This window comes from Cinclus cinclus, chromosome 2 (assembly GCF_963662255.1).
Source record: "Cinclus cinclus chromosome 2, bCinCin1.1, whole genome shotgun sequence".
Lineage (NCBI taxonomy): Eukaryota > Metazoa > Chordata > Aves > Passeriformes > Cinclidae > Cinclus > Cinclus cinclus.
In genome coordinates, this window is record NC_085047.1 from 33,042,653 (window position 1) to 33,052,633 (window position 9,981).

Consider the following 9,981-nt stretch of genomic DNA (forward strand, 5'->3'; position numbering starts at 1 on the left):
GCTGAGACCTACAGCTCTATTGGCCCTCACTGTTGCATGAATCTGGGGCACATTTGCTCTTCTTTGCACACAAAAATCAGGCATCAGCTTTTGGGGTGTTGCTGTCAGCAGAAAGAAGGAACATTTCAGCCTGAGTCTGGTGACACAAAGGACCAGGTTGCCCAGTGAGTTTGCACAGGCCCTGAGGTTGGACACAGCTCTGAGCTCCCTGGTCTCGTGCAAGATGTCCCAGCACACAGCGGGGCATCGCTCTAGGTGGTTTCTGAAGATCCCCTCCACCCCAAACCATGCTGTGACTTTGAGATTCTTTGTCCCTTTTGCATTTCCCAGCATTGTCCCGGGAAATTCCCACCCCACTGAGACAGTGTCCCCCTGACCCTCAATGGGGCACTCCATGAGTGGAAGCACCACAGTGACAACGGTTCCACAGGGATTCTTTTATTAGCAGAAATGGGGGGAGATGCCCTTGGAGTCCAGGTACCAGCTGGAAAAGGGCTTGGCAGTCTCAGGGGACTGTCGGAGGCTGGGGCCACCTCACAGCATTCCCAGCTTCACGCCACTCTTTGAAAATAAAGAGGAGGGCACGAGCCTGCAGCTCTTCCAGCGGACTTCCCGGCGCTGCCAGATGCTTCTTCCTATGAGGATAAATCTCCATCTGGTTCTCCAGAGGTCACAACCATCTCCGGTGTCAGCGTCGGTGCCCGTGCCGGGAGATCCCATCAGCTGCCACAGCGTGGGGAACGTGAGCGTGGCAGGGAAGAGCCTGCGATGGTCAGCGACGGGGACGTCTTGTGCTTCCTGACACCAGCACCTGTTCTGCAACAGCAGCATTCCTTAGCTCCAAGGATTGTGCCAGGGGGACTCATGGTCCGTCAGCCCTGAGTCCACAGACCCTGAACCCCTGCAGTCTCTGCACAGAGCAATGGGATGGGTTCCCTCACCCGGCAAGGAGAGGGATATCCAGCCCCAGCTGAGGGGGCGGCCCCCATTCCAAGGCCCTTCCCAGCAGGTTCCCACCCTGGCACTGTTGGGCACCTCTCTGGGGAGAACACCCATTGTCTTGCTGCCCCCGGACTCTGTCCCCCCCGGCTCTTACCTGGTGGCCAGGACAGGGTCACCAGCTGGGCTGCCCCTCGCTGAGGTTGATCTGCTCCAGGATCTGGCTGTACCTCCGGGTCAGGGCGTTGGTGTCCCTGGTGAGGTGGGTGAGGACCTGCTGCAGGCCAGTCAGGTGGTGGGACAGGCGCTCCTCGAGCTGGGCATCCCCGGCCTCGCTGCTGTCCAAGGATGTGTCCGCGTCGGGGTCGGCACCGCTCGGGCTCTGGTCACCGGCAGAGGCCAGGCCTTTCTCCACCATGGGCTTGATGGCCTTGAGGAGCTGGTAGCGCTCGTAGAGATCCGTGCGGCTCTCCGCGGCCGGCGCTGCCCCCTCCTGCTGTGGGAAGACCCCTCGGAGCAGGCTGGGGAACATCACCTCCTGCTCCATCTTCTGGGTGGCTGAGAAGTACTGCTCCATGGCCCTTCTCCTACAGCTCTGGCGGCGCTGCTCTGGGATCTCCTGAGAGTGTCGCCTGCTCCCTGTCCCTGCTGGGGCTTTTTATGCGGTGCTGGAGCACGTCCCTCCTCTGCTGTCCCCCCTTGATGTCCTCCCCCCTGCCAGCCCCGGTTGGGCTGGATGGCCTTGGCTTGGCTCCAGCCCAGCTGGGGCTCGGCCATGCCTTGTCCCTGGCTCTGTGCAATCTCTCCTGGCTCAGCCTCCCCGTGGCCTTCGCCCGAGCTGGCCAGGGGTCCCGCTGCCTCCCCGTGCCAGGAACTATGGGGGGAGGGGGGGGAGGTAGCAAGGAGGAGCGGTGCCCAGGGTCTCTCCCATCCTGTCCCATATTATCTAAATCCCCCAAGACGTTCAGTTCTGGGACCCTCTGGGTGTGGGTCCAGCTCCTGCCCCCCAGTTTGGGAAGGCTGCAGTGGACCGTCACCTCCCCTCGTTCCTGCTGCCATGCGCTCAGGACGTGAACGGTCCAGGGACATTGAGCAACCCCTTTAGCACGCATATGGAAATTTCACTGCAAATACACTGGAACGAGGGTGTCTGGGACACTGGAGCCTGCTGGCAGAGACCGGGGTCCCCGGAAACATCCATTTCCCCCAGCCTGCCCCTGAGCTCAGCAGGGATGTGGACAGGGACAGGGACAGGGACCGGGACCCGACTCCATGATGTGGAACTCCTGTGGCAGCAGCACAGAGCCATTGCTGGCCCCAGGGGGTTGTGGACAAGGGTACCCTGCCGTTGTCCAAAATCTGAGAGGGAAAAAGCCACAGCCAGGGCTCGAGCCAGCATTGCCTGTCCCTGTGGTGTGTGGCAATCAGGGAAAATGGTTCTATTTGGGGAAAGGCTGTGGGGTACCTCGTTCCTTTTGCAACCCTTGGTGCTGGCAGCTCTCCCTCTGTCCCTGGGTGTCCCAGCCAGGTGCCCGCACTGCCACGCATCCTTTCCCCACCAGACCTGTCCTCACCACCCCTCTTGTCCCTTTCCTTGTGTCCTGAAATCTCTTGCTGTCCAGCCATGGGGCCCAATGCTGCACCAAGGTGTGTGGGTGCTGCTGGCCCCGTGCAGGTGCCAGACAGAGGCTTGGCCACATCAGGGCACCTGGGCCACTGCAGAGCTCCCTGGACGTGCAGGCACATCACAGGGCTCTGGGGACAGAGTGACACAGGGGATGCTCTGCCCTCCTGCTCCTCCCACCGCTTCCAAAACTGCTCATAGTGAGCGTGGCAGCACTTTTAGGGGTGACAGGGTCTCAGCAGAATCCCATTGCTCTCCGGCTCCCCATCCATGGGAAGCAAATTATTGCCCAATCCCCTCTGTGCCTCCCATTAGCCAAAAATGGCCCCCACATCCCCCGCATCCTGCTGGGAGACACTGGGGAGAGCTGGGGAGCTGCCACCGCCAGCAGGGATGGCAGGAGCAGGAGGACAAGGACTGCTGCTGGAGCACAGCACGGCCACCACAGGGGTGCATGCAGCACAGCTGGGTTTGGTCTGAGCTGAACCGGGGTGCCCAGCCCTGGTTTGGGACCACGGGGAGGCTCCTCAGGACCACCAGGGCCCCCAGGAACTGCCCTGAGATCCTCCAGTCTCTGCTGACACAGACCCCCAGATCTGGGCAAGCTTAGCCCTGACCTGTTGCTCTCCTGGGGAGCCCAGCCCCAGCCTCAGCTCAGATCCTTCCACCACATGTGTCCCCAGGTGTCCCTGTGGAGGGTGGCACCATGCTCTGCATATGGAGGTGGGGGAAGAAGGAAGAGGATGATACCACGGCAATGACACCCTGACACCCTGCTCTCCTGCAGGTGACCGAACAGCTGTGTGCCTGTGGGAAGTGGTGAAAAAATTCCTTCTTTCGCTTTGCTTACTCGTGCAGCTTTTGATTTTCCTGTTAAACCGTCCTTATCTCTACCCACGAGTTTCCTCACTTTTACTCTCCCAGTTCTCTCCCCCATCCCACCTGGGGGAATGACAGAGCAGCTGAGTAGGGCTGAGTTGCCACAGGGGTCACACTATGACATCCACAGTGAAGCTCCAGCGCCGGGCAGCTGTGTCCCACGCCGAGGCCATCCTGGGGGGACACTATGATGTCTCTGAACCTTTAGGAAACTCCATGGTGGCCCAAAAATCCTCAGAGCATGGGGCTGCCAGTGTGTGCACACCTCTGTGCAGCACTGGGCCCCACTGCAGGACAGACAGGGATGCCAGGGGCACCCAGAAAGGGACAAGAGGAGCAGTGGGTTCAGGTGTGAGGGGGAGAGGGCAGGTGCCAGAATGGGCACCTGGCTGGGCTATGAGGGAACAGTGCTGCCAACACTGAGGGTTGCAAAAGGGAGGAAGGACCCCGCGTCCTTTCCCAAAATAGAACCATTTCCTCCAATTGCCACACACTGTGAGATAAGTGGGGACAGGAGGCCTGGCCATTGACCAGCCATGGCCTCTGCTCCACAATGGGGGTGATGGCTGTGAAATTGGCACCACCTGTGCTTCACTGTTGGCAATGATATCTCCATCCTATGTATGCAGTTCTCCTTGTGGCATTTGGTCACATCTGTGTTCCTTTTGTATGTCCTCATGACCAGTGTGGGATCCCATGCTGCAGAGCAATCCCACACTGTGAGCTATTCCACACCCGTGTCTTCTGCTGTGTTCAGGCTGGCAGTCATAGACAGAGGCTGCTCCATGTCCCAGGAGTGTTCACATCCTGAGTGTGTGGCAGCAACAAGTGGGGGAGCTGAGGGTCCTCAGCAGCACCACTGCCTGTAGCCTGGCCACACTGGCCACACCAGGGACCAGGAGGTAGACCCACTCGCACAGCACCCCAAAACTGAAAATGTTGGGGGGTTGAGACAGTATGAGAAATGATAGGAGAGAACCTGGGCACCTCCACTCATTGCCACCCCTGGCTCCTAGCCCAGCCTCTCTACAGCCTTTGCTTGACCTGGCCTGTGGGTCCCACTGCTGCATCCCATTGTGGAGCAGAGGCCATGGCTGGTCAATGGCCAGGCCTCCTGTCCCCACTTATCTCACAGTGTGTGGCAATTGGAGGAAATGGTTCTATTTTGGGAAAGGACGCGGGGTCCTTCCTCCCTTTTGCAACCCTCAGTGTTGGCAGCACTGTTCCCTCATAGCCCAGCCAGGTGCCCATTCTGGCACCTGCCCTCTCCCCCTCACACCTGAACCCACTGCTCCTCTTGTCCCTTTCTGGGTGCCCCTGGCATCCCTGTCTGTCCTGCAGTGGGGCCCAGTGCTGCACAGAGGTGTGCACACACTGGCAGCCCCATGCTCTGAGGATTTTTGGGCCACCATGGAGTTTCCTAAAGGTTCAGAGACATCATAGTGTCCCCCCAGGATGGCCTCGGCGTGGGACACAGCTGCCCGGCGCTGGAGCTTCACTGTGGATGTCATAGTGTGACCCCTGTGGCAACTCAGCCCTACTCAGCTGCTCTGTCATTCCCCCAGGTGGGATGGGGGAGAGAACTGGGAGAGTAAAAGTGAGGAAACTCGTGGGTAGAGATAAGGACGGTTTAACAGGAAAATCAAAAGCTGCACGAGTAAGCAAAGCGAAAGAAGGAATTTTTTCATCACTTCCCACAGGCACACAGCTGTTCGGTCACCTGCAGGAGAGCAGGGTGTCAGGGTGTCATTGCCGTGGTATCATCCTCTTCCTTCTTCCCCCACCTCCATATGCAGAGCATGGTGCCACCCTCCACAGGGACACCTGGGGACACATGTGGTGGAAGGATCTGAGCTGAGGCTGGGGCTGGGCTCCCCAGGAGAGCAACAGGTCAGGGCTAAGCTTGCCCAGATCTGGGGGTCTGTGTCAGCAGAGACTGGAGGATCTCAGGGCAGTTCCTGGGGGCCCTGGTGGTCCTGAGGAGCCTCCCCGTGGTCCCAAACCAGGGCTGGGCACCCCGGTTCAGCTCAGACCAAACCCAGCTGTGCTGCATGCACCCCTGTGGTGGCCGTGCTGTGCTCCAGCAGCAGTCCTTGTCCTCCTGCTCCTGCCATCCCTGCTGGCGGTGGCAGCTCCCCAGCTCTCCCCAGTGTCTCCCAGCAGGATGCGGGGGATGTGGGGGCCATTTTTGGCTAATGGGAGGCACAGAGGGGATTGGGCAATAATTTGCTTCCCATGGATGGGGAGCCGGAGAGCAATGGGATTCTGCTGAGACCCTGTCACCCCTAAAAGTGCTGCCACGCTCACTATGAGCAGTTTTGGAAGCGGTGGGAGGAGCAGGAGGGCAGAGCATCCCCTGTGTCACTCTGTCCCCAGAGCCCTGTGATGTGCCTGCACGTCCAGGGAGCTCTGCAGTGGCCCAGGTGCCCTGATGTGGCCAAGCCTCTGTCTGGCACCTGCACGGGGCCAGCAGCACCCACACACCTTGGTGCAGCATTGGGCCCCATGGCTGGACAGCAAGAGATTTCAGGACACAAGGAAAGGGACAAGAGGGGTGGTGAGGACAGGTCTGGTGGGGAAAGGATGCGTGGCAGTGCGGGCACCTGGCTGGGACACCCAGGGACAGAGGGAGAGCTGCCAGCACCAAGGGTTGCAAAAGGAACGAGGTACCCCACAGCCTTTCCCCAAATAGAACCATTTTCCCTGATTGCCACACACCACAGGGACAGGCAATGCTGGCTCGAGCCCTGGCTGTGGCTTTTTCCCTCTCAGATTTTGGACAACGGCAGGGTACCCTTGTCCACAACCCCCTGGGGCCAGCAATGGCTCTGTGCTGCTGCCACAGGAGTTCCACATCATGGAGTCGGGTCCCGGTCCCTGTCCCTGTCCCTGTCCACATCCCTGCTGAGCTCAGGGGCAGGCTGGGGGAAATGGATGTTTCCGGGGACCCCGGTCTCTGCCAGCAGGCTCCAGTGTCCCAGACACCCTCGTTCCAGTGTATTTGCAGTGAAATTTCCATATGCGTGCTAAAGGGGTTGCTCAATGTCCCTGGACCGTTCACGTCCTGAGCGCATGGCAGCAGGAATGAGGGGAGGTGACGGTCCACTGCAGCCTTCCCAAACTGGGGGGCAGGAGCTGGACCCACACCCAGAGGGTCCCAGAACTGAACGTCTTGGGGGATTTAGATAATATGGGACAGGATGGGAGAGACCCTGGGCACCGCTCCTCCTTGCTACCTCCCCCCCCTCCCCCCATAGTTCCTGGCACGGGGAGGCAGCGGGACCCCTGGCCAGCTCGGGCGAAGGCCACGGGGAGGCTGAGCCAGGAGAGATTGCACAGAGCCAGGGACAAGGCATGGCCGAGCCCCAGCTGGGCTGGAGCCAAGCCAAGGCCATCCAGCCCAACCGGGGCTGGCAGGGGGGAGGACATCAAGGGGGGACAGCAGAGGAGGGACGTGCTCCAGCACCGCATAAAAAGCCCCAGCAGGGACAGGGAGCAGGCGACACTCTCAGGAGATCCCAGAGCAGCGCCGCCAGAGCTGTAGGAGAAGGGCCATGGAGCAGTACTTCTCAGCCACCCAGAAGATGGAGCAGGAGGTGATGTTCCCCAGCCTGCTCCGAGGGGTCTTCCCACAGCAGGAGGGGGCAGCGCCGGCCGCGGAGAGCCGCACGGATCTCTACGAGCGCTACCAGCTCCTCAAGGCCATCAAGCCCATGGTGGAGAAAGGCCTGGCCTCTGCCGGTGACCAGAGCCCGAGCGGTGCCGACCCCGACGCGGACACATCCTTGGACAGCAGCGAGGCCGGGGATGCCCAGCTCGAGGAGCGCCTGTCCCACCACCTGACTGGCCTGCAGCAGGTCCTCACCCACCTCACCAGGGACACCAACGCCCTGACCCGGAGGTACAGCCAGATCCTGGAGCAGATCAACCTCAGCGAGGGGCAGCCCAGCTGGTGACCCTGTCCTGGCCACCAGGTAAGAGCCGGGGGGGACAGAGTCCGGGGGCAGCAAGACAATGGGTGTTCTCCCCAGAGAGGTGCCCAACAGTGCCAGGGTGGGAACCTGCTGGGAAGGGCCTTGGAATGGGGGCCGCCCCCTCAGCTGGGGCTGGATATCCCTCTCCTTGCCGGGTGAGGGAACCCATCCCATTGCTCTGTGCAGAGACTGCAGGGGTTCAGGGTCTGTGGACTCAGGGCTGACGGACCATGAGTCCCCCTGGCACAATCCTTGGAGCTAAGGAATGCTGCTGTTGCAGAACAGGTGCTGGTGTCAGGAAGCACAAGACGTCCCCGTCGCTGACCATCGCAGGCTCTTCCCTGCCACGCTCACGTTCCCCACGCTGTGGCAGCTGATGGGATCTCCCGGCACGGGCACCGACGCTGACACCGGAGATGGTTGTGACCTCTGGAGAACCAGATGGAGATTTATCCTCATAGGAAGAAGCATCTGGCAGCGCCGGGAAGTCCGCTGGAAGAGCTGCAGGCTCGTGCCCTCCTCTTTATTTTCAAAGAGTGGCGTGAAGCTGGGAATGCTGTGAGGTGGCCCCAGCCTCCGACAGTCCCCTGAGACTGCCAAGCCCTTTTCCAGCTGGTACCTGGACTCCAAGGGCATCTCCCCCCATTTCTGCTAATAAAAGAATCCCTGTGGAACCGTTGTCACTGTGGTGCTTCCACTCATGGAGTGCCCCATTGAGGGTCAGGGGGACACTGTCTCAGTGGGGTGGGAATTTCCCGGGACAATGCTGGGAAATGCAAAAGGGACAAAGAATCTCAAAGTCACAGCATGGTTTGGGGTGGAGGGGATCTTCAGAAACCACCTAGAGTGATGCCCCGCTGTGTGCTGGGACATCTTGCACGAGACCAGGGAGCTCAGAGCTGTGTCCAACCTCAGGGCCTGTGCAAACTCACTGGGCAACCTGGTCCTTTGTGTCACCAGACTCAGGCTGAAATGTTCCTTCTTTCTGCTGACAGCAACACCCCAAAAGCTGATGCCTGATTTTTGTGTGCAAAGAAGAGCAAATGTGCCCCAGATTCATGCAACAGTGAGGGCCAATAGAGCTGTAGGTCTCAGCACCACCAGGTAGCAGCCCCCCTCAAGACCCCAGCCCCATGTCCAGATATCCCTGCTTTGGGATACGTTGGAGATTCCCATCTCCTGTCTCCTGATCAGGCCTTTTCTCGCAGCTGCTGAGACCGCTCTGGCTTTGTCTTGTCCTGCCCGAGTGTGGGCTGCAAGGACAGGGTCTCCAGCCAGCTGTGGTGTGTGAGCAGATGAGGGGACTGGGGGCTCAGGAGGGGGCAGCTGAGGCCAGACCCAGAGGTGCCCCACACCTGGAAGGGTCTTGGTCAGGTTAAAGGGAGGACAAGGACAGCTCTGAGGGCTTTGGGGTAATCAGACTCATGGGAGATGTGTCGGCAGGAGGTACTGGGGACAACATGGGGTCATTTGTACCCAGGTGTGGTGACATTTCCCCCCTCCTGAGCCAAGGCCTGGGGTGGGCTCCCCAGGAGGATGGTAGGTGCGGGGCAGGCTTGCCCGAACACCGGCCCTGTGGCCACAGGCACCCAAGGAGCTCATTGCACCCACACCCAGAAGTTCTGCTTTTCTAGGCAAGCAGCTGCCAATCAGCAAGTTGCCCAAATAAGGGCAAGCACAGTTTCCCCAGCCAGAGGGAGGATTTCAGAGCTGATCTGCTCTCCACGTCCCTCCTCAGCCAGAGCAATGTTGCAGCCTTGTCTTATCCAGAGGAAACGGAGCACGAGAGGCATACTGGGAGAGACACGGGCCAAACCCATTGCAATGCCACCTCTGGCTGGGGCATCATGGAGCTCTGTCTTTGGAGCACTTCTCCCTCCATGCTGACTGCAGAGCCAGGTGTTGAACCATAAGGAATGGAAGGACACTGGTTCCCGGTGAGGAGAGGACCGCGGAGAGGGTGATGTCCCTCTGGTGCCTTGCCTGGCTGTTGCTCAAGGGTGGGATCTGTGTCCCCTGGAGAACACGGCTGGCTGTGCCGTTTTCGGCTGCGGTAGCGACGATTTTCTTCACCGAGGCTGGTATGGGGCTGTGTGTTGGATTTGTGCTGATGCTAAGGTTGGTAAGGTACAGATGTTTTGGTTGCTGCTGAGCAGGTCTTGCAGAGAGCCAAGGCTTCTGCTGCTTTCTGCACTGCCACGCTGGAGAGGGAGCTGGGCTGCATGGGAACCTGGGAGGAGTCAATGGTGGGATAGTTGATCCCAACTGACCCAAGGGATATTCCAGACCATATGACATCATGCTCACTATAGAAGGTGGGAGGAAGAAGGAAGGAGACTTTTGGAGTGATGGCCTTTGTCTTCCCAGGTCACCGTTACCTGTGCTGGAGCCCTGCAGTCCTGGGGATTGCTGAACACACACCTACCTGCCCATGGGAAGTGGTGAACGAATTCCTTGTTTTGCTCTGTTTGCGTGCATGGCTTTGACTTTCCCCATTGAATTGGTTTTATTTCAGCCCATGTGTTCTCTTATTCTCGCCTTCGATTCTCTCTCTGATCCTGCTAT

At 59.6% G+C, this 9,981-nt stretch overlaps 2 protein-coding genes across 2 annotated transcripts; one reads left to right on the forward strand and one right to left on the reverse strand.

Annotated features, from left to right (window-relative positions):
- Positions 1 to 1,114: 1,114 nt before the first annotated feature.
- LOC134057028 (thyroid hormone-inducible hepatic protein-like) lies at positions 1,115 to 1,516 on the reverse strand. The gene has a single exon (XM_062513996.1). The coding sequence runs from the start codon at positions 1,514 to 1,516 to the stop codon at positions 1,115 to 1,117; it is 402 nt and encodes a 133-aa protein (XP_062369980.1).
- Positions 1,517 to 6,996: 5,480 nt separating this feature from the next.
- On the forward strand, positions 6,997 to 7,398 carry LOC134057035 (thyroid hormone-inducible hepatic protein-like). Its single transcript, XM_062514007.1, has one exon. The coding sequence runs from the start codon at positions 6,997 to 6,999 to the stop codon at positions 7,396 to 7,398; it is 402 nt and encodes a 133-aa protein (XP_062369991.1).
- The last annotated feature ends 2,583 nt before the right edge of the window (positions 7,399 to 9,981 follow it).

What these genes read in the sequence shown, in the direction of transcription:
- LOC134057035 (XM_062514007.1), top strand. Translation starts at nt 6,997, where the DNA reads ATGGAGCAGTACTTCTCAGCCACCCAGAAGATGGAGCAGGAGGTGATG.
- LOC134057028 (XM_062513996.1), bottom strand. Translation starts at nt 1,516, where the DNA reads ATGGAGCAGTACTTCTCAGCCACCCAGAAGATGGAGCAGGAGGTGATG.